A 25,117-nucleotide genomic window follows, 5' to 3' on the forward strand; every position below is an offset into this window, starting at 1 on the left:
CACGTCAGAGAAACAGTAACATGATGATCATCCCGCAAAGATAGTGACACCCGCAAGGCAAATATTAGAGATTACATTGTTCGAGGGAAGTCCAAGGAAATATTCAAGGCGCTACTATTTTGGCAAAAAGTCAGGACGACCCTGCAGGTCTGGGGTTACTTTCTGTGAAGTTTAGTCATATTGGAAGGGGGGAAAGCGTCGGACTTGGCTTCCACACACTCGTCAATTCCCTCTTCTGTTTCTCCGGGGAGACGGCGCTTTGTATCTCCCCTTCTGCGCACGCTCCGGGGGCGGGGCGGGGCGGGCGGGGCGAGGGCGCGCGGGGCCTTGTGGGAAGGAAAGCCCAGGAAGGCGGGGTCGGGGCGAGTGGCTGCCGGCCGGACGCGGCGCAGTGTGAAGCATAACGGCCTCGTGAGGTGAGCCGGCTTTGCCATTATCGCCGAGGAGGTTTTTGGGGTCGCCTGGCCGGTGAAGGGAGCGCGTCCGCGCGCCCTGGGTAGGCGGAGCGGGAGAGGGCGAGGGCGGGCGGCGGGTTGGCGCGGCGGGGTCCTGGGTGGCCGCGAACCGGGGGGCGCGCTCCGGGAGGGGCTCGCCCCGCGCCGCCGGGGCCTGGACGTTCTACTTTGCTGACGGCCCCTCCACCCCGGCTGCCCCGGCATTGGGCGATTTGCGGTGGGCAGGACCGCAGGTCCACCCCGCGGAGAGGTCCGCGGTGGGGCCCGCCCCCTCTCGGCGTGAGTGCGCGGTGGCCGCCTGGATACTGGGTGGGAAAGTGCCCCCCCGCCCCAGCGCTGGAAGTTTCTGGTCCCCTGACTGGCCCTCACGCTGCCCCCTCGCAGGTTCCGCGCGAGTAGGTAGTTGGCCTGCAGGGGTAGCAGAGGTGATGGGCGAAGTGGAAACTGTGCTGACCCCCTGCAGCATCTCAGTGGCTTGCTGCACTTCTATTCCTATTTTTGAGTCCCCAGCAAAGCATTGTATTAGTTTTGTTTTTTAATGAGATATGCGATCAAACATTGGCACTGCCCGAAAGGAGCTTAAACTTAGTTTAGCTTCTGAGTCCAGGCTGGGGGTCAGAGGACCTATCTGCATTTGCAACCATCTCTTCCTTCCCTGAGGAATCCCTTTTCCAATCACTTCTCTCCCCCATCTTACTCCCCTTTTCCCCTCCTCCTTTAAGCTTTGAATCCTCTCCTATCACCCTTTGGTGACCTTGTACCATCACTTATCCTCCTTCTTATATCTCCTTTTACCGTGTTTCTTCCCAGACCCCTCCAGCAGTCATGCACCGCTTAATGATGATTCGTTCTGGGAAAAGTTGTTAGAAATTTGTGATTAAGCCATTTGTAGTCGTGGGGAAGTCATAGAGTGCGCTTGCACAAACTTGGTACAGCCCACTACACACCTAGGCTACATAGTATAGCTTATTGGTCTTAGGCTATGAGCCTGTACAACATGTTACTATACAAAACAACTTAGATTAAGTCAAGCACAAGAGAAAATGATGGAATGAAGAAACTTAGTAAACACGAGATGTATGAGGCTGCTGGTGTAACAGCATACTGTTTTGTAGCAGACTTTTTTTTTTTTAATAAGTAGAAAGAGTACAATAATGATAAAAAGTATAGTATAGTAAATTAATAAACCAGTAACATAGTCTTTTATTGTCAAATATTATGTCCTGTATAATTGTATGTGGTCTACTTCTATACAACTGGCAGTGCAGTAGGTTTACACCAGCATTACCACAAACACATGAGTAATGCATGTGTTACAATGGCTACAATGTCACTAGGTGATAGAAATTTTTCAGCTCCATTATTTTATGGGACCGTGGTTGTATGTGTGGGTTGTTGTTGATGCAAATGTGGTTATGTGGCACTTGAGCAATCTTATGTTATCAAAGACAAAATTATGTTAATTCTCTTGTAGTAATCTCATTTACTCAGCTCATTTTATTTCCATCCTTTTAAAAAATCCCATTAAAACTCTCAATAATCTTTGTAAGACTAAATATAAATATTATATTTTAATCTTTAAAATTTTCTTTCCCCTGTATGACCTCGGTGGCATTTGGCACTGCTAACCCATCCCACCTTCTTGAACTCTTGAAAATACTCTTCTGTGATGGTGCTCTCCAAGTTTTCCTCCCATCTCTCTAGGTGCTCCTGCCTGGTATTTCCTATGTCAGCATTTCTTCCTTGGTTTATTTAAGTATTAGTGTCCTCCAGCAACCTCCCTCCCACCCCCTAGTCACAGTTTCCACCTTTATGCCAGTGACACCCAAATTTATAACTCTAGCCCTGTGTAACTACCTACTAGATATGTCCTCCTGATGTCCCATAAGCACTCAAATAAAACATATCCCAAACTGAAATACCTGTCTTTTATTTGTCCTCCAATCCTGAAACCTCGTATCCTTTTAAAATTGTGATTCCTGACTCAAAATGTCACCACGAACCTTACCAGGCTCCCAAACAAGAAATCTAAGACACTGACTGAGTCTTCTGTGCTCTGCAGTTCCTCAGTCTAATCAGTCACCATGTCCCTTTTATTTTACCACCTTAGTACTTTCACATAGCTTTCTAACATATCAAGATCTGTTTCAATTCCACCTTGTTAGCCTTCTCTTTCATGGAAGAGTCCTTCATAGTTCCTCACTGTGCCTGCTGACTCCTACATGTAAATCACTTGGCTGGCCCCTTTTGAAACTCCCCTGAAGTTGCAGCACCTCTGGGATCTATTTTCTTGAACCTACCACTGGCAATGCAGTAGGTTTACACTGTCCTTTGTGGTCAGTCCCATAGCATTTGTATGTATCTCTAGCACAGTGCTTCTCAACCAGGGGTTATTATGCCTCTCAGGGGACATTTGACAATACCTGGAGACATTTTTGGTTGTCACAGTCTAGAGGGGAGGTTGTAACACTAGCACCTAGTGGGTAGAGGCCAGGGATGTTGCCAACTTTCCTACAATGCACAGGACAGTCCCCCTCCAAAAAAGAATGATTTTGGTCCACAATGTCAGTAGTTCCAAGGTTGAGAAACCCTGCCTAACATAATATTTTGCTACTCAGTATTTGATTGTTTTGTTTTTTTTCTCCACTAGACAAGGGACTTTGTCTTACTTGTTTTTGCATCCCTAAATTTTGATACAGGACTTATCACATTGCAGAAGTTCAGTAAATGTTGAAAGAAAAAAGAGGGAAGGAGTTAATTAGGATAATTTTATTATTTCTCGAGATGAGTAGCTAATCCGCTACAATGGTTACTTGCTAATTTCAGTGATTCCCTCCCCATTGCCTTTCATTCGTATTGCATTGTGGGGATGCCCAAACTTGTTTTTAATTTTTTAAATTTGTTTATTCAGCAAACATTGACCCATTTAAAAAATAACATACTGATACTTTCTTTCTTCAGTATCACTTTAGGCTGTTCTCTATCCATGTTTCTTAGCCATTTATGACAAGGTAAAAAGTAATTAATTAGTTATATTTTAAAAAAATAAGCCAAGCAAATAATTCAATTTAATTCTTGTTAGAGGTTGGTTGGTTAAAACTCAGCAGGCCATAATGACTTCAACTAATAAAGCAATTGAATTACAACTACAAGTGAAACAAAATGCAGAAGAATTACAAGACTTTATGAAGGATCTAGAAAACTGGGAAGAAGATATTAAACAAAAGGATATGGAATTAAGACGACAGAATGGTGTCCCTGAAGAGGTAAATTTCTTGATTAAATTCTGACTTCAGAATCCAGCAGAACTATTTATTTTAAAATAAAGCACCTTTTAAAATGGTTTGTGAAAATACTGAAATCGAAGTGATTTGCTTCCTGCCAACATTTTGGAAAATCCTGCTTTTAAAAGTTTTTGTATTAGTTGTATTAACTATAATAAGACATTTTAAGTCTTAGTGAATAGTTACTGAAAGGAGGACCATATGATAATCCTTAAAGTAAATGAATAGCATCATAAAATATATATGTATATCATGTATATCATATATAATTATATATTTAATGACATTCACGTAGACTATTGCCATAAAAATGTAGATAGTACCTAGGTTTAATCAAATGTTTTTCTAAAGACTGCATTTTTCATACTATATGTAATGATGTGGAGACAGTTCAGTTTGCCATTGTACTACTGCTAATTCATTGTATTAAGGCTGAAGTTTGAATTTAGGATTGCAAATCAAGTGTATAATTAAAATTATGAGTAATACTTTGCTTGTGACTGAACAGTGTTCAACATTTGTCAAAGGATGAATTAAACTTTTCAAATGTAAATTATCATTATAACTGAAGGTGGTAAATTGGTATTTTTAAGCACTTGAAAATTAAATTTAAAAATACTTCTTACATGAAATATAATTTAGTGATAATTTAAAACATCACTAGTTATACAAAAAATTAATAGGGTGGTGCTCAAAATGTGTTTTTTTCCCCCCTCCTTAGAATTTACCTCCTATTCGAAATAGGAATTTTAGGAAAAAGAAGAAAGGTAAAGTGAAAGAGTCTTCTAAAAAAACCAAAGATGAAAACACAAAAAACAGGATAAAGTCTTATGATTATGAGGCATGGGCAAAACTTGATGTGGTAAGTTAATCTAGTTATGTGCTTCTTAGTATTTGAGTAAAATTTTCTTGGCATTAGCTGAGCATCATGGATTAAATGTAAAGTAATGTCGAATTCTTACAACCTGTTTCTTTCTCTTACAAACATTTTATGTGGAATAAAAATAGCACATAGAGGTTCAGTGTACTTTTCACCTACTTTTCCCCAATGATTACATCTTAACTATAGTATAGTATCAAAACCAGGAAATTGACATTGGTACAATATATATATATTACATGGGGTGATTTGAGTAACCACCAATGTAATGAAGATACAGAAATATTGCATCACCACAAAGATCTCCCTTATGTTACCCATTTGTATTTGCACCCACTTCCCTCCTTCCCACCACCTTTAATCCCTAAACAGCCTGAATTCTAAGGTAGTAATATTCCCAGGAAAGAATGACTCTGCCATTACCTTTTTTAATAAACGGAAAGACCTATTGAATATTGGCTAAAAGAGAATGCCTTTGTGTCTAGTCTTAGGGCTGGGACTGTAAGACAATAAAAACAGATCTTTCTTGATCCCAAAAAGGTGGGAGACCAGGTATAGCAGAAGTGTAGTGCGCGCTTCCCATCTCCCACTGTGACACAGGTGTAACTGGAGAGCCAGTATTCCACCTCAGAACCGTCTATCAGTGCTCCAAGCAGCCACTGTCAAGTCAGGGAACCTGTTGGCCAGCCTTATTCTAGGGTCTGACCCATCTTAAGGGTTGATTTGGTTAGATTGATTTGTAATATACATTCCCTTTTATTCTTTTAAAATGTGTTTATTACGTAATATGTGATTCATACAAAAGAGCATGTGGAGATACATGTTCTAAATAATAAAATGAATACAGAGTGGGGCAAAAGTAGATTTACAGTTGAGAGTGCATGAAACACAGTTTATTTTTGTATTATTATTATACAAACAGCTGTAAACCTACTTTTGCCCTACCCTGTAAAGAAACAAACCTGATGCTGGGAAAGAAATTGAAAGGCAGAAGAGAAACCAGTCAGACTTCTGATGGTGAAGAGTCAGCTGATGGCTTAGAAGATTACTACATATTGATTTTCTGCCCCCCTGTGTGTCTAAAACCAGAAGTTCTTTTGGTGAATGTACAAACTGTAGCAATAATGTGGGCACCCATATTACACTGACCAAGACAAGTGCTATCTTAGTTACCAGCCTGAGAATAGCCCAGCTCAGCAAAAAAGTTCAGTGTACTATGTGAATGCACCATCCAATTTAAAGAAAAATTTTCTAATCCTGTTGAAGCGCCAGTTTGCTCCTTCCCTATTCCATCTTCTTTTCTCCTACTCCCAGATGTAACCCCTATTCTTATTTTTATGTTTATTATTTTCTTTGCCCTTCTTTGTTTAATTTTTTATTGAGATGTAACATACATCAAGTCCAAAAATTTTAAGTGTACAGCTGCCTGAATTTTTACGCAGGTATTCACCTGAGAAACCACCATCCAGATCAAGATACAGAACATTTCCAGCATCCCACCAGCCTCCCTTTTCAATTGATTACCTCCAAGGGTAGCCACTGTTGTGATCTTTAATATTATAGATCAGTTTTGCCAGTTTTGGAATTTCATGTACTGTAAATGTATCATACATATGTAGTCTTTTGTATTTGGTTTCTTTTGCCAGCATTGTCTGAGATTGATCCATATTGTCAGTAACGGTAGTTTGTTCTTTTTTAGCGCTGATCAGATTTTAACTGTGTGAATATATAACAATTTGTGTATCCATTTGGGTTTACAATTTTGGGCTATTATGATTAAACCTGTTATGAACATTTTTGTACGTGTCTTTTGATAGATATAAGCACCTGTGGTGGAATTTGCTGGGTCATAGTTTACATATACATTTAGCTTTAGAAGATACTGCCAAATGTTTTTCCAAATTAGTTGTATTTTTATTAATGATACCAAGCAAGGCTAATTGACTCAAGAGAGATCTGGCACTATTATTTAAGTACTCTGCCTTCTGTTTCAGTATTGTCCTGATGTAAGAGAAGTATGATTTGGGTCTTGAATTTATTGATGTTGAAAATGATACTTTCTGAACATATGATTTGTTCTCTGCTTAGTGTATTATATAGTTTGCTTGTATTTTTTGTAACTTTTCCCCTTCTTACATAGCCTTTTTCTTTTTTTTATACTACAAGACAATATAAAATAGTCATTGAGAGCTCTCTGGAGAGGGCAGACTACTGGTTTCAAACCCTGACTCGGCCACTTACTAGCTGAGAGACCTGGAGTGAGTTAACTAACTTCTATGTTTCAGTTTCTTTAACTGAAAATCAAGGATAATTATACCTACTTCATAGGTTATTTTGAGAATCAGGAGTTAATGGTGCTTTACAAGCAGTTATTGTTGTTTTAAAAATAAGAAAGGAAAAAGGCTTTTAGAAAAAACCCTTTCTTTTCTATTGGTTGTTATTAGGTTAGTTTGGGGTTATTTGCAAACTTTGATTCCATCAAACCATAGTACCTCACTGCTAATAGATTGTGATTTAGGGGTGGCTTGTAGACTCTATAGACTTAGCTTATTTTATGAGTTCAGAGTCATATTCTTTAAGTGGTTTGATCTTGGTTTTCTAAACAAGGGTAGCTTTTTCTCTGGCTCTAGTCTTAACAAAGAGATTATTTGCTTTGCTTTTATAGGTCTTTAGGTCCTTAGATAATAACAACTTAAGTTCTGTTGAGTGTACTTTTTATTGTATGCTTTTTAAAAAAAATGTTCATGTAATTATGAGCATTGTTCTTCTATTTATGATTTCAGGACAGTATCCTTGATGAACTTGACAAAGAAGAGAGTACCCATGATTCTGTGTCTCAAGAATCTGAGTCAGAAGAAGATGGAATTCGTGTAGATTCACAAATGGCCCTTGCTCTAAAAGAAAAGGTATTCTTTAGGTTAGCTTTAGGTTCCTTCAGGTAGGTAGGAAGTATAGAAAATCATGTAGATCCCAAGATTTCTTCAATGTAGTTGAGGGAGTGTTCACACTTTAAGTTGTTATTGGCTTTATCCCTATCGGAAGGCAGTATAGTTTAGTGGTTAGGAGTGTATGTTCTGAAACCAGATTACCTGGGTTCAGATGCTGTGACAAGTTCTTTAAATTGCCTATACTAAGTTTTCTCAACTGTAAAATAAGATTAGTATTATTAATAAACCTCAGTGGGTTGTTGTGAATATTAAATGAATTCTTGCATGCAGAAGTGCTTAGACCATTAGAGAGAGTTGTTTCGGGGTTTTAGTAGTAGACTGAATTAACTTAAGATCAGCGTGTGACTCTTGGCGTGAATATTCTGTTTCACTCCATATCTCAGGCCACTTGTGGTTCCTTCTGGAATGTTCATCTCTGAGGAGCGCAAACATCTAGATATACTGCCTTTGAAAGAGAGGGCACTCTTTTCAAATTAAACTTCATCTTGATACCTTTTTTTGGTCACATTTCTATGGATTATTGTCAGTAAAAAGCATATAATGTTCAGTATTTTACTCACTTTCCTGCCAGGACTCTGACTGTGACCAAACTATGACTGCATAGTGAATTTCAACCTTTGTAAAAAGACCATTTTGCTTTATTCTTTCTCGTTTCTTTCCTGTTAGCCTTGATCACACAGCTGGTGAATTACAAAGAAATGGATAATGCTGAATAAAGATTGGGCCTGTAATTCTGTGCCAGTGTATATATATCTGATGTATGCTTTTTTTCAGGGCAATAAGTACTTCAAACAGGGAAAATATGATGAAGCAATTGAATGCTACACCAAAGGCATGGATGCCGATCCATATAATCCCGTGTTGCCAACAAACAGAGCATCAGCATACTTTAGAATGAAAAAGTAAGGAATTTCCATAATGGGTGCATATTTTATGTGTATATGGAGACTGATATATATATATATTTTTAATGTTTTTATTGATTTCAGAGAGTGGGAGGAGAGAGAGAGAGAAACATCAATGGTGAGAGAGTCATTGATCGCTGTCTCCTGCCCCTTGGTGGGGATCGAACCCGAAACCACAACCGGGGCATGTACCCTGACTGGGAATCAAGCCTTGATCACTTGGATGATAGGTTGATGCTTGATCGCTGAGCCACACTGGCCGGGCTGGAGACTGTGATGTTTTTTAAAAAATTTATGATAAAATGGGTGGGAAAGATTGAAAAAGTACTACATTTCTTTTCAGCTGTAAATTCTTATAGCTCACTCCCTCTTACTGAGTTATTTTATTTAAGCTATTTTAAAACACTCAGGTGCTTAAACTATGCCCCGAAACTCACTTTACTGATATGTTCCTCCTCCATAAATCAAATAATGATGTTTTTTACCCAGTTCTCAAAAGTAAAAGGAAGTTAGCTCAGTAAAAATATTTAGAAATTAATTTTCTTCCATTATTTTGAAAAATTACTTATCCACTAATTAACCTAGAGAACTTTCATTATGGTAAACTTAAAATATGTTCCAACATTTTTATTTTAACTCACACTGACTCTAAATACATTCTTACTGTTGAAGAACATAAATGTGTTACGGTATTACCATATGCAGGGAACTAACCTATTAGAAGAATTTTTAAAAAGACAAATACCATCAAGGAAGACATTCTTACTATTTTAATTATCATTTGGAAATGTGAATTATATTGATGTCTTGAGTTTTTACTATTTTAAATAGCATATTTTTATTTATTTATTTATAAGCCTCACTGAGGATATGTTTTTATTGATTTGAGGGGGTGGGGAGAGAGAGAAAGAGAAGGGAAGGGAAGAGAAAGGAAGGGAAAGGGGAAGGGAAGGGAGGGAGGAAGACATTAATATCAAAGAGAAACCTTGATTGGTTGCCTCCCATAGGCGCCTGACCAGGGATCAAACCCAAAACCTAGGTATGTGCCCTGACCAGGAATTGAACCCCATGCTTTCTGGTGCATGGGATGATACTCCAACCATCTGAGCCACCCACCCAGGGCTAAGTGGCATATTTTTAGATGTTTGAAATTTATGTTATTAATATCCTGACAAATTAAGGGAATATTTATATTTGATAATATTTGATATCTACAATATATGTAAGTGATGAAGAATAATTTAAAATAATCTCACATGAACCCATCACACAATTTAAGAAGTAGAATGTTATTATTTTGAGGCTACTTTGGTACGCCTTTCTATATCCTGACCCTTTTTCCTCTCAGACAACCACTACCTTGAGTTGTATATTTATCATTCTTTTAAAAAAGTTCATTATATATGTATCCCTACATAATACATTGTATAACACTTATTTTTGAATTATAAAAGAATATTATACTGAATGTAATCTTAAATTTCTCTGAATATTAAATTTCTCAGATTTGTCGTGTTTTGCATGTAGTTGTAGATCTCTCATTTTCACTGTTACAGTTTCTTTTTAGGAATATACTGTTATGCACCCATTCTCCTGTTGCTGGATTGTTGGTTTATTTATTTCTAGCTCTCCTTCCTTTCCTTCTCCCCACTCTCTCTACCTCCCATTCTCCTTTCCTTCCTTATTTAAAAACAGTGATACTATGAACACTTTTGTACATGTTTCTTGGTGTTGGGTTATAGGGTGTGCACACGTTCAACTTTAAATGGTGATGAACAGTTGTTACGAAGGTAGTTGTACAAGGTTACAGTTCCCAGTAGCAGTGTATAAGAATGCCTGTTCTGTATATTTTTTTTTTCTTTTTACTTTTTTATTGAATTTATGGGGGTGACAGTGCTTAATACAATTATATAGATTTCAGGTGTACAGTTTTATAATACGTCATCTGTATATTGTGTGTTTACCATCCCAAGTCCTGTTCTGTATCTTTACCAATACTGGTATAATAGGGCTTCTTAATTGTTTTCAGTCAAGAGGTTGCGAAATGGTATTTCATTGTGGTCTTAATTTGCATTTCCCCAGTTTCTAATGAGGCTGAGCAGCTTATTATAGGATTATTCACCACTTGTATTTTCTGTGAAATGCTTTTTTTGTCTTTTGGCCATTTTTTTGTTAGGCTGTTTTAGTATTGATTTTTAAGAATTATTTTGTATACTAATCCTCTAGTGTTTGTTTATAGTAATTATCTTCTCCCAATTTGTAGCTTATCATCTTTCCTTTATGGAGTCTTGATAAGCAGAAATTCATAACTTTAATATGTTTTTAAAAAATGTTAGCACTTTTGAAACTATGATTTGTTAAAATAGTTTCCTTCCTTGAGCTCGTAATAGTCTCCTATATTCTAAAAGTTTTTATGTTTTACTTTTCACAATATCTTTTTATATATGCTAAAGATAGAATTCCAGTTTCATATCTTTTCATATGAATATTACAATTGTTCCAGCCCTATTTATTGAATATCCATGCTTTCCCCATGGATCTGCCCTGCCACTATGTCATATGTCAAGTTCGCATGGATCTCTTTGTCATCTCTCTGTTCTTTACATTGATTTGTTGCCTATTACTATACCCATTCCACACTGTCATTAATTACTGTAGCATAATTATAAGTCTTGGTATTTGTTGTAGGGCATGTTATCCTATCTCATTCTTCAGGAATGTCTTGGGTGTTCTTGGACTATTGCTTATCAATATAAATTTTAGAATCATCTTGTCAAATTCCTTGAAAAATTCTGTTGGGATTTTGATTTCAATTGCTTTGTATTTATAGATTAGTTTGGAGAGAATTATAGTTATGTTTTTGTGCCTTATAGATGAATGTGAAATATCTGCAGTTAAGTCTTTAATGTTTTTGAAGACAGTCTTGCAGCTTTCTGCATATGGGACTTGGATATCTTTTGTTAGATTTGTTTTTTGTTGCTGATCTCTAGTAAAGTAGCCACCTTGCTAAGTTTTGTTATTTCTAACACTGTCACTAGATTGTTTTGAGTTTTCTAGGTATACCATTGTATCATCTAAGAATGTCAGTTTTATTCCTTCCTTTCCAGTCTTTTTAGCTGTCTTTCTTTCTTATGGAACTATATTGACCAGGACTTACAGTACAATACTGAGAAAAAACAGTGATAGTGGGCATTCTTTTTCTTTGCTTTTAAAGGTACTGCTACTTAACATTTTATCATCAAAAATTACTGCTTTTAATAGGCTTAACTAAGTAAAAGGAGGTGGGAAACATCCCGTCAGTTGGGAAATTAATCCCCTTTTTGGGGATTTCAGAAACAAATTTTGAAGTTTTAGTTTAACAAATTATTTTTATTAACATAACTTTAAATTTTTTTAAATTGCAGGTTTGCTGTTGCTGAGTCTGATTGTAGTTTAGCAATTGCCTTGAATAGGAGTTATACAAAGGCTTATGCAAGACGAGGTGCTGCTCGATTTGCTTTGCAAAAATTAGAGGATGCCAAAAAAGGTATTAATATTTTCCAGGTCATCATTATCTAAAAAAATTAAATAGTTTAATAGATGTTATACAAAGGATATTGGATAATCAGAGTTACTACCTTCAGGGAGCTTCCTGTATTTGAATAAAGTTCATTTTTTGTAATTTAAAAGTTATCTTGATATTTTGGGAAAGATTGCATAATTTGCCACCAATTAGACTTTGGTTCAAATTCTCATTCCACCATGTATTAGCTGTGTCACCAGGGAAAGGTTATGTATCTTCTCTGATTTTCAGTTTATCATCTGTAGAATAGGGGTGAAAACATCCTGTTGGCTATTGTGAGGCTAGAGATAATGCATGTAAAGCTCTTAACACATTTTTATTTATTTGTCATTTGTAAGCATTTTATTATTCCATAAAATTGGTTTATGTAATATAAATTATAGTTTGAATAAATTTCACGTCTAAAAGATTCGGCTGCTTTTTGGTTTTATGATGTGCAACTTATGATAGCAAGAATCCTTCTTGGGGCTGGTGGAAGAAGGGGATCTGTCAGGATTTTGTCTGTCCTGGGGGAGAATGAGAGAGCCCAGTAGCCTAACGTTAGTTTCTCTTAATTTCTTAGTGTCTCTAAATTTTGCTATAGGACAGTTGCCTGTTTGTCACATGTTGCAACAAATGATTATTGTTTTTAAATATTTATCTTTCAAATACTCTTCTATTTTACTCAGATTATGAAAAAGTATTAGAACTGGAACCAAATAACTTCGAAGCAACAAATGAACTCAGGAAAATTAATCAGGTAAATTAGTTATTTAAATTAATTGCATTACTTATATTTGATGAAGTAAAGGTTTTAGCACAGACTTTGTACTACAGATTATTTAATACAGACATTTTTCTAATTTTAATTCTTTGTACTATAGAGCTTTACCAAACAGATTTGCAAACAAGAGGTAGTATAATGGTATTTAAAGATCCATAATTAATCTTCATTATAGAAAGTTGTCTGAGATCTTTAGAACTACTGTTACTTTGGTTTTTCCCAGGTGACAGAATTATTTTTCATTATCCCACTGATTTTATTTTTTTGTTTTGGCTTGAGCTTTGATTTCTGTACTAAACTTTTGCATATTTCTTTGATTTTGTAATTTTTAAGTTGCATCTTTGTAGTTTATATCTTAGCATATTTATATACTATTTCTTTAACAGTAAGGAAGTAGTTATTACTTAAATGTAAGATTTGCCATCAAACGATACTGAACAGTTACAGATTCCTTTCCCTTTGCTGTTGAATCAGTTATAATTATTTTGCCATCTTTTGAAACTGAGAAAAAAATGACAATGATTGGGGAAAATCTGCTTTTAAATATGGCCATTATTTATTGCACATAAAAATCTGTTGGTAAATATATCAACTTGATTATAATTGTGAACTGTATTGTATATTTTTGTATTTTGTCTTAAATCAAATAATGACTGTGAAAATTAAATTTGCGAAATTTGGTGATGTGGACTTAATTACCCATTTTATTTTTTAAAATAGTTCCTAGAACAGTACCAGGCCTGTGTAGAAATTCAATAAATATTTTATGAATAAATAAAAGAACACTTACTTTTAGTGGATACTACTTATTTTAATGGGAATAAGGTGCACATTTAACTTTATTATAGTCTGCTTTTTATTTTTATAAGTAGAAAGACTTTGACTTAGTAAAAATATTATTTTTTGAAATGTGGCAGAAATTCTAATATATTTGAATATGTATATATATTTAGTATATATATCAGCGTCTTTGTCTCCTAGGCTTTAACATCCAAAGAAAACTCACACCCAAAGGAAGCTGACACAGTGATTAAGTCAACCGAAGGAGAGAAAAAACAATTTGAAGAGCAGCAGAATAAGCAGCAGGCCATTTCAGAGAAAGATCGGGTAATCCAGAGGAATTCCACCATATGTATTTTGCTGAGTTTACTCTTAGTTTCTTACATATCAGTTAAGTTTTTGTCTTTTCTAATATTATAGTAAAATTTTATGTCAGTAGGAACTTAAATGTAATAAAACTTCTGGAGCCTACTAATTCAAAATTTGAAGCATCAATGACTTAATACATAATTTAAAAAAACAAAACTTTTCGGGAACAATTACTTTGAGCATTTTAACATATTTACATGTAGTTATAAATTTAACAGAAATAAATTATAATTCATTCTTATTTGTAATTTTTTAAATTAGTTACACTGGACTATTTCTGATAAAAATTCCAATAGGAATTCTGAGTTGAGATTTAATTTAGTATATTTATAGCTTTTCATGGACCCACAGAAGACTCCTAATAAATACTTATGGAATGATTATTGATTGTGATATACCTGACTTTGATTATAAATGTTACAGTGAAATCTAGCATATACGTTTTAATACAGCTTCATTTATCCTATATTTAGGTGTATGAATGTGACTGAAGAGTGAGTTGTACAGTTCTGGTACTCTGTTCTTTCACAAAAGTTATTTGAGTTATGAAATTCTTTTGTACAGCTTCAAGTATAACTAAAGAGTATAATATTTGGGCCTGTATTTATTGAAATGTGCTTTTAAATTTAAGCTTTGTTTAATACTTAACTAGTACAGTAATGGTTAGTGCTGCAGAGTAATAGAGTAGTTTATATATATACGTATATGTGTGTGTATATATATGTGTAAATATCTGTATATATATATATTTATTAAGTATCTAGTACTGAAGAGAGTAACACCATTCTATAAAAGAAACCAAACTAATGGATTCTAAAACATGTATCATGGACTAGATTTTTAACAATTAGAATATACTTTAATTATTTGTATAATAAATTGATGAATAGTATCCTTGCAGTGTTTAAGATTTTAATTTAACTAATTTTTTTTGCATATGTTTTCATTCTTCTCCATACTTTCCAAAATGATAGGGGAATGGATTTTTCAAAGAGGGAAAGTATGAAAGAGCAATTGAATGCTATACTCGAGGGATAGCAGCAGATGGCGATAATGCCCTTCTTCCAGCTAACAGAGCAATGGCCTATCTGAAGATTCAGAAGTAAGTATTGTGGTTTTTTTAATGTTTCCAAAGGCATTTTAATGACATGGAGAAATGCTTATGAGATAATGTCTGATGATGCTTTTCAGGATGAAAATGAAATTTACCTTAAATTGGCATATTGGCTAAATAAATTAAAGTTTATTTACTCTTAAGCATTAAAGTTAAAATGAGAGAAAGTGTTTCATAGTATATATTAAGTAAATTTAGCTCTTGTAAATGTTTTTACACTTAAGTAGTCTGGCATTATACAGTTTAGCACTTTTTAAATTGCTTTATGCATGTTATTCTGAATTAGTGATTTGAAAATTATTTTTAACCTTAGAATCCTTTGGGCAAAGTCTTATCTGAAAGTATTTTTTGTATATATATTTATAAATATGTTTATACATATACGTATATAACAAAAGGGAATTGCTGTTCATTGAGACTGCTAATTGATTATATATGGCATTAAGACTTGGTCCTGTGATATTCTCCAGCTATTTCTAGATACACTCTGGGGCTCCAGGTTGGGCAGTCAGCATAATATCTGATGGCAGAAACTATGTCTTACATTTCTTTGTATCTTTTGTAATAATACTTTACACACTAGTGACAGAATTAAAAAAAAATGTTATAAATATTATAAATAGGAATTTTAACGTTTTGTGCCAGTGACCCCTTTGACTGCCTTGTGAACCTTTCTCAGAATTATTAAGTATATACTTATACATTTAAGATTATAAAGGAAACCAATTATATTGAAATATAGTTTTAAAAATATTAAAATTTGTGATATCCTAGGATATATACGTTTTTAAACACACTGCATAATGAGAAACTACATTTAAAATATAGGCACATTAAAGTTAAAATTTTTTATAAGATATTAATGTGAAGGTTTGAATAAGGACACTAGAATTTGGGGGTGATCTTTGACACATACTGATTAATAAGTGTGGATTAGGACTACTCTGAAAGCAACATTGATGATTATGTTACTGGTATGATAACATATGACTTCACCCTTTGGCATTGAGTGACTACCAGGGATCGCATTGCCCAGTTGTTGGCTAGCTATTTCATAGAAGCATCTGTAAACAGGGATGCTATGATCACATTCAAACAAGTAGCAGGTTAAGTTGCTACTGTAATTCTGAAATGGCGATATCTGAAAACAATATTTTGGAATATCTGTAACAAATATAATGTGATATGAAAACATCTGTAATTTTACTGTGGATTGTTATCTACAGTTATAATCAAAAGAAAAGTGAAATTATATTTAAAAGTTAGTGAAAATAAGGATGTAATATTTTTCCTACCCAAATTTTCAGGTTCCTCAAAGGGCCTCAAGTTAGGAATCCCTGTTGAAGTACATTCTGGTTGTATATTTAACCTCACTGAAACTAATAGACATAACTTAGAGATATATTACTTTGATTAGTCAGAGTAAAGATCATTGCATGTCTTACTAGCTTATGAAAATTTTGGTGTTTTGCTATTCAAGAATTGCGCATGATTTAAAAATTGTAAGACCTGGATTCTTAGGTTTGACTAATGCCAAGAATAATACCTTCTGATAGGTGAGAGATTATATCTACATTTATGAGAGCTCTAATTTATTGTATTATTTTATTGTTTTAGTTGATAATCACATTAGTATATTATAGTAAGTTAACAATATATTTTAAATTAAGTTAGACTCTTACTTGTATTTTTTCTAGTGTATCTTTTAGATTCACACTTAATATAGAAGTTTTCTCTACCACATGGTGACTGTTGTCATACAATACAGACTAGATGAGGAATATAAAGAGAGGCAACTTTCCAAACAGGGATGCGAACTTGACTGAGATCTGAAGGGTTAGACTGGTGAAAAAGCAGGTCGAGTGTCCATGTGGAGTTCAGAGGCTTAGGAGAGGGAAATTTCATGGTAACTTCTCTTCTGGAAAGTGCAAGTCGTCCATATTATGGCTGTTATTCTGGGAATAATGGCAAGGATAATGCTGGAGAGTCAGGCAGGCCCCTGACTTTGTGTTCGGCAAAGGAGCTTGACTTTATCCTGCAGAGTGGGGGGGGCTGTGCAAGTATGGATGGGAGAATGATATGATCAGTCAGGTAGAAAACATATTGGTAGGGGCATGGATACTCACACACACAGGCACATTCTTTCTTGTTGAAAAATGAATTAAAGAATTCAGAGATGTTTAAGTTCATTAGAAAATTTGATTTTGTTCACATTAGATCTTGTTTTGAGGGTAGTATGATATTTACTTCGGTCTTGGGGAGAATGTAATCACAGGAGATTGTTTAAAAAATTTTTTTTTATTTTGAAACTTCTCAAACTTTCATGAAAGTAGTATAACAAGCTCCGTGTACCAAATCATCTGATTTCAAAAAGCCATACCTTTGTTTGTCATATTTGTTTCAGCTTTTTTTCCCTCCCAAATTGTGAATCGTTGCAGACATGACATTTCATCTCTAAAGGATAATTCATACGTAACTGCAATACCATTATGCCAAATAAATTCACAATAACTATTTTTTAAAAAAAATGTATCTTTATTGATTTCAGAGCGAGGAAAGGAGAGGGAGAGAAAGAGATAGAAACATCAATGATGAGAGAATAACTGATTGGCCGCCTCCCGCACGCCCCGGACTGGGGATCGAGCCCACAACCCCCGCATGTGCCCTGACCAGAAATCGAACCCCAATCGCCTGAATCCTAGGTCGACACTCAACCGCTAGCTACGCCCGGCCAGGCCACAATAACTGTTAACATCACTTTAATATATAGGAAGGTCTCAAGGTTTTTGTTTCAGCTCTTCGGTCCTTGTTATCGTAGAGCAGTACCCAGTCAGACTGAATTGATTGTTGGTTGCATGACTGAGTAGAATTCATGAAGTGCCAGATGGTATACTTTCACATGTATAATGTTTTGTGTGGGTTGTTTTTCCTTAGGTAATGTGTACTATAGGTAAATATTAATGACGTTTTATTGGAAAATCAATGGCAGGCATAATTGTTAACGTAATGTGCGCTTATTGAGGTTGGGGGTGGCAGACAACCAGCAGTGCTGTTCTTTCATCTGCTCTGCTCATTTACCATCCAAATTCCATCCTCTTCTGACTTTCCTTTAATCTGCTGCCTTCTCCCTCCCCGAGATTTGGTGAGAATATAAAACTTTACAATCGTTTTTTCTCTCAAACAGAGATTTGGGGGTTGGTAATTGAAATTATATGCATGCTTTTTTTTTATTAGAAACTCAGTTTATGTGAAGTTTTTCTATAGGCTGCATTTTCCCAGTTGGTAATTATATTATGTTTAATAGATATGAAGAGGCAGAAAAGGACTGCACACAAGCTATTTTGTTAGATGGCTCATATTCTAAAGCTTTTGCCAGAAGAGGAACTGCAAGAACATTTTTGGGAAAGTTAAATGAGGCCAAACAAGGTATGACTATTTTTATAACAACAGGCACTCACTCATCCTGATGAAACTCCCAACTTGTAGAAGCAGAGATTTTCGTAGCCTTCCCATGGTTCAAGGATACAGAACTTAGAGAAAGAAGTACATTTTCTTTCTCAGGTTAAATCATGAATAGGTTTGCAGATTTGAAGGAATGCAGCTTCTATATTAGACCTGATTATCTTTTGATAGCATACAATACAATCTGGCTTGTTGCCAATCAAAATTACTGAAGATTTGAATTCTAGGTGAGAAGAAAAAAGCAAGAAAAAGGCAAGAATGAAAAGGAAGGGAATCAGCCACTGGTGGGTAGAGGATAATGTGAGATCTGTAGTGATGTTCCCACTCCCTTTTTTTCTTGATACTAGTTATTTTATTTTTCCATGATCTGTCTTTTAAGTATTTGTTAGTTGTCTTAAAGAACCAACTTGTTTCTGTTGTGTATGTTTTCTGTTTCATTTATTTCTGCTCTTTATTTCCTTCCTTTAACTGTCTTTAGGTTTAATTTGCTGTTTTTCTCATTTTTTAACATTAATACCTAGATAATTGATTTTCAGTCTGTCTTCTTTCCTGATATATGTATTTAAATCTGTCAGTTTCTCTCTAAACCTGGCTTCAGCTGTAGCCCCTGCATTTTTTCATTATGGTAAAATACACATAACATAAAATTTACTGTTCTATTTTTAAGTTCAGTGGCATTGAATCCATTCACCTTGTGCAAACCATCACCATTATCCATCTCCAGAACTTTTTCATCATTTCATTCTGAAAACTCTACTCATTAAACAGTAACTCTCCATTCCTCTCTTTCTCCAGCCCCTGGTAACCACCATACTTTCTGTCCCTGAATATGACTATTCTAGGTACTTCATATAAGTAGATCCATACAGTATTTTGTCCTTTTGTGTCTGGCTTATTTCACTTAGCATAATGTCTTCAAGTTTCATCCATGTTGTAGCATGTATTACAATTAATTTCCTTTTTAAGTCTGAATAATATTCTACTACATGGAATTATTTTAGATTCTCTCCTAAGAGAATCTAGTTAGGAGTTACTTTGTCATTTGTTAGCAGTGTGAACTTTGGTAAGTTAGGTGACCTCTAGGCCTTAGTCGTATAATCTGTAAAGTGAGGTTGTAGTGAGGGAAACAGGAGAATTCATACAGAGAATAGCACTCAGTAAATGTTAGTCTTTGTTATTGCTCACCTGTTTCCTAGCATACTGAGTAAAACTTCTCGAGATATACATGGGGTTACTAAACTAACTAAATATATCATATTTTGAACTTTATAAAGTATTTTCACTAATTTATTATATTTCTAAAAAATTCAATTTAGATTTTGAAACTGTTTTACTTCTGGAACCTGGAAATAAGCAAGCGGTAACTGAACTTTCTAAGATTAAAAAGGTAATATATTCTCTTCACCAAAATATGCTTATATTTTCTGCAACATAAACACATTTATTTGTTGCATAATTAACGAGAATATTTTTATAGTCATGATTACAAATCTATTTTCAAGGAATTAATTGAGAAAGGACACTGGGATGATGTCTTTCTTGATTCTACTCAAAGGCAAAACGTGATAAAACCCGTTGATAATCCACTTCATCCTGGATCAACTGTAAGTAAAACACTTGTCTTTTTTTTTTTTTCTATTTAGGTATCAGTGTGGTATGAATAAAAGTTGAAAACAAACTGTTGAATTAATAATCTCTTAAAAGAAATCTCTTTTTAGAATATTTAAAAAATACTTTTAAATTTGTATAGGCAAGGTTATATTTTACAGTATGTACTGCACATTTTGGTATATCATATTGTTTTTCATTAAGTCTAACAAAGCCAAGTTTTTTTCCTGCAATACTGGAACAAAAAAAGTAGCTGTCATGAATTTAGCAGTTTGTTTTGTGCTAAGCTTTATTTATTTATTTATTATTTATTTTTATTAAATTTTTTTTTTAAAAATATATCTTTATTGATTTCAGAGAGAGGAAAAGAGATGGAGAGAGAGCGATAGAAACATCAATGATGAGAGAGTCATTGATCGAGCCCACAACTTGGGCATATGCCCTGACTGGGAATCGAACCCTGATCGCCTGGATCCGACACTCAACCACTGAGCCACACCCGGCCGGGCTATTTATTTATTTTTAAAATATAATTTTATTGAATTCAGAGAGAGGAAGGGAGAGGGGGAGAGAGACAGAAACATCAATGATGAGAGAGTCATTGATTGGCTGCCTCCTGCCTGCCCCCGACTGGGGATCGAGCTCAGAACCCCGGCATGTGCCTTGACTGGGAATGGAACCTCGATCTCCTGGTTCATAGGTCAGTGCTCAACTGCTGAGCCACACCAGCCAGGCTGTGCTAACCTTTTAAAATTGAATTCATTTAAGGCAAATAATACAATGTGACTCTGGGGAACTTTCCAAAATTGATATAGTTAAAATATATATGTAAATTTTTGAAAGATAAAATACGTACAGAAAAGTACACAAGATGTGTTGATTTAAAGAATAATTATAAAGTGAACACCCATGAAACCACCAACCAGTTCAAAAAATTGAAAGACATCAGCCCCTCCCCCCAAATTTCCCTGCCTCCCCCCTCACTGATCATGATCCTCACTCTGCCCTCTAGAATTAACTGTTACGCATGGACATTGCTTTGAGACAAATAACAATTTTATAAGAAGTCAGAGCAGATATTTTTATCTTCTTTTTTACAAAGAAAGAAAGTGAGGCAAAGAATGTTTAAGTTTTGCCAAGTTCATGTTTCAGATTAGTAGCAGATAGGGGAACCTTTGGCCTAATACTTTTCCAGTGCTCTTATTGTGACTTTATTCTTGAATTTTCTGCGATAGTACTTGTTTTATGTGCCAGGCATAAAGCTAGTTGCTTTTGTACATTATATTCATTTTCATTCATTATATTCATTTGCTATTTTATTCTTTTCAATAGGTGATTAAATATTTAATTAAATGTGATTTAAACTTTTAAACTTTGTAAACTTCTTCACAAAAACTAATTCAGGTTTTAAAAAAGACTTTGTCAGACTTTGCTGTCCATAATTAAACAGACATTGCCATTCCATAAATCAAATATCTGTATGTGTAATGTCCCATGGCCAAGATACCCTCAACAGCTTTTATAAATCTGTTGGGTTCTCTTCTGTCTCACTTTAAAAATCAGTTTATGTTAATGATTGTGAAGAGCAATATGAATTTAAGTCTCTTGTAGCTTAATCTCAAAACAGAACCCCTCTGTACAGTGAGATCTGGGAGTAAACCATTCTGTAAATGATCCAGCACAAACAAAATTATTCTAGTAGGAAAGGGGGGAAAAGGCTGTTTGTTTTTATAATAGGCCTCCATAATAAAAATGTGGACATTTATTTAAAAAATGGAAGGTGCAGTTTGGCATAATGCTTTTTAGAGTTGATTTGAACCCCACTTTATAAACTTTGAAGTCAGGCAAGTTACCCAATCCCTGTGTGATCCTTGCTTTTTCTTGAGTTTACCTCACAGTTTAGATTAAAGGAATAAATAAGGCAGTGTCAGGTGAGACAAATGTTAATTTCATTCTCAGTCACATATTTGTGAGTCTACCTGGTCACTGAGAAAATTGGTCTGGAAAGGAAGAAAGTCCAGAAAGTGGAGAGAGGGTTCTAGGGTTGTTTACTTTATTGAAATGAGAGGCTAGGCCAAGGTAGCCTGTGCGTCAAGGGCTAGCAGCCTGGGAGTACTTCAGGCCAATCTCCAGAGAGAGTGTGGGAGACCAGTGATGGACGTCAGCTAAGCAAGGGCATGGGGTTCCCTGATAGGGTGGTAGCAACTGAAAGTTTTCCTTGATCTCGTAGTCTCTGGTAAAATATGTATTTTATTTTCATTTTTCTGTTTTCCCATATCAAAGCTTCAAGATCTTTCTTTTGGTACTTCGCCTTTTCTTTCTCCCTTTCTGTTTATTCTTACTTCTCCTTTTTCTTGAAATGGCCGTAATAAAGAGCTAAATAAAACATCATGTTTCTAAATTTTAATTTTAAAAAATTAATGACTCGAACCTTTGATATCTTTTCATAAACCTTTCTATAATGGTATCTTTTGAGTTTTACATCTGTTACCTGCATACTGTCATTCCCCCATCTCTCCCAAGCATCATCAATAGCCTTTAGCAGCTCTCAGTACCTACAGGTCTGCAGTTAACAGAGATCATCTATTTGGAAATTTGTTAATTAGAATCATGCTTACACATCTATTGTCAATGAAAGGATTTGGTTTTAAGTGGTACTGTATAGATATAATTCAGTAATTATTGCCTGTCAGATTATAGTCTATTTGTTTAACACTAACAAAGCTCCATTCTTGGTCAATATCTTACTAGAAAACTGTTGCTGATGATAGTTCTCAGCAAAGCAAAGGCCTTAGCTTTACATGATTATCTTTTAAATAGAACTGCTAACAGGATTCTTTTAACAAACTTGCTAATAGCTTTCTTATGTGCATTTATCCAGTAACAATTGTTCCCATTAGGTCTTAGCTTAGCTATGCTAATATAAATGTCTGGTTTTAACATTGAGTTTAGTATATATGTCAAAGTTTTTATATGTATAACTTTTTGATTTAAAATTCAACTATACAATTGGATTGAACACTTAACAGCACACTGAAGAAAGTTTTTCATTAAAAATATGAGTACTACTGTATATGTAAACTTTAGAAGAAATTGAAAATGTTTGATACTTGTAATGATTGAAAGAGTGAATGCAATTTATTTTTTTAAATTAAGAACCATTATTATGGTCAAGTACTTACCTAGTGGGTGAATATTATTTGGCAAACCTTTAATCCTGGGCTGGTTTTGTCCAGCTGCCACTTATATAGAAAATGTATTCCGGTTTTAATGTTGGTCTGTTTCATACAGAATGCTGGTTAATCCTAGCCTTGCTCTTCTTGCCTTCAGTTAACCCACAATACTGCTCTCAGTTTGGTCATATTTTTTCTTGGCTTTATTGGCTCTAGGATAAATTCCAAACTCCTTAACATGGCACACAAGTCCTTTTATAAGCTGTTTTAACGAGCCTTTTAGGCTTTGTCTCCATCACTCCTCCCCTTGCACCAGCCCCATCGGACTTACCACCTTTTCACTGACCGACCATACCATAGTTAATCTTCCACATTGTCATTCTTGGGGAATTTTTCTGTGACATCTCCGCCAATGCCAATATTTATCTACCTTCCTCTGTGTTCTCTTACAGGTTTGTGCTTTCACCTTTCATGGTGTGTATCCCATTGCCTTGTAATTATTTATATATACATCTTCTTTCCCCTATTTAGGCCTATATATGGTAGGTGCTATGCATCTTTTTATTTGTGTTCTCAGACAGAGTATGACTCCTGCGTCTGTCTAGCCATCAAATGAATTCACTTATAACTGGCATATTGGCTGTAAGAACACTGCAACCTTTTAATTTATAATCCTAAAATAGGAAACCTTTATGTGTTGATTTAAGGAATTGATTTTAATTGTTTTAGAAACCACTCAAGAAGGTTATTATTGAAGAAACTGGTAATTTGATACAGACTATTGATGTACCAGAGAGCACTACCGCTGCTGCTCCAGAGAGTAATCCGATTAATGAAGCAAATGTAGCAGCAACCACAGGCGCTGCCAGTAAGAAGAATTCAGGTCAGGACGACCTTTTGCCCACAGGTGATATTCCAAAAGCAAAAGTATTGAAAATAGAAGAAATCAGTGAGACTTCAGCCCTGCAGTAAGTAGAAATACTCTCATTAGGTAATCTCTAGAATGGTAAAGCCAGACCCAGGATTTAATAATTCCACTAGAAAATGGATATTGCTGATGAAAGTTTTAGTTTGTACTCATCGCTGTAATTTTTTGAACTGCCCAAGCTCATGTTCTAGTTCTTCTTTTTCACTTGTTCTTACTCTTCAGAGACGTTTTTGCATAAGGAATGATCACTGTTCCTTTACCATAGTGGGGAATTTAGAGATTGTCTTTAACATTGATTTTGTTCATTCCCCCCCCCCCAGAACTTCAGTATATTGTTTCACTTTTAATTCAGCAAAATTTTTAAATTTTTTTAAAAGGAAGCTTATAAAAAATGTAGAATTCAGACATTATTCTAGCTATTCATATTTAAGATTATTTGTAGGCTGTTTAAATTTTGTTTGGAATTTTAAAAAATAGTCACTTGTTTCCTTAATGATGAGAATATAAAAGGTACAGACTAGGTTTGTTTTGGGGTCTTGACACTTTATTCATTTTTCTTGCGTTACACTCAACAATCCTATTAGATGTGTTTTTTTTAACATTAATTCTTTAAAATATATTTTTTATTGATTTCAGAGAGAGGAAGGGAGAGAGGGAAAGAGAGATAGAAACATCAATGATGAGGGATTCATTGATTGGTTGCCTCCTGCCTGCCCCCTACTGGGGATCGAGCCCGCAACCTGGGCATGTGCCGTGACTAGGAATTGAACCATGATCTCCTAGATCATGGATTGATGCTAATTGCTGAGCCATGCTTGCCAGGCAATTTCGAATAATACGGATTGTGGGAAAACACTAATTAGGTAGGTTTTGTTTTTTGAGGAGG

The 25,117-nt window shown here is 35.1% G+C and overlaps 1 protein-coding gene across 1 annotated transcript in view; it reads left to right on the top strand.

Annotated features, from left to right (window-relative positions):
- Positions 1-327: 327 nt before the first annotated feature.
- Positions 328-25,117, top strand: part of RPAP3 (RNA polymerase II associated protein 3) — a 30,720-nt gene continuing 5,930 nt past the window's right edge. The window contains exons 1-13 of the mRNA XM_081129540.1: positions 328-416; positions 3,538-3,721; positions 4,461-4,601; positions 7,403-7,525; positions 8,342-8,469; positions 11,877-11,998; positions 12,703-12,773; positions 13,779-13,904; positions 14,921-15,048; positions 18,365-18,486; positions 19,839-19,909; positions 20,025-20,126; positions 24,033-24,271. Coding sequence (XP_080985666.1) covers positions 3,569-3,721; positions 4,461-4,601; positions 7,403-7,525; positions 8,342-8,469; positions 11,877-11,998; positions 12,703-12,773; positions 13,779-13,904; positions 14,921-15,048; positions 18,365-18,486; positions 19,839-19,909; positions 20,025-20,126; positions 24,033-24,271 — 1,526 coding nt within the window. The 5' untranslated portion in view covers positions 328-416; positions 3,538-3,568. The remainder of the gene's footprint in view (positions 417-3,537; positions 3,722-4,460; positions 4,602-7,402; positions 7,526-8,341; positions 8,470-11,876; positions 11,999-12,702; positions 12,774-13,778; positions 13,905-14,920; positions 15,049-18,364; positions 18,487-19,838; positions 19,910-20,024; positions 20,127-24,032; positions 24,272-25,117) is intronic.

This window comes from Miniopterus schreibersii, assembly GCF_964146895.1.
Source record: "Miniopterus schreibersii genome assembly, chromosome: 2".
Classification (NCBI taxonomy): domain Eukaryota; kingdom Metazoa; phylum Chordata; class Mammalia; order Chiroptera; family Miniopteridae; genus Miniopterus; species Miniopterus schreibersii.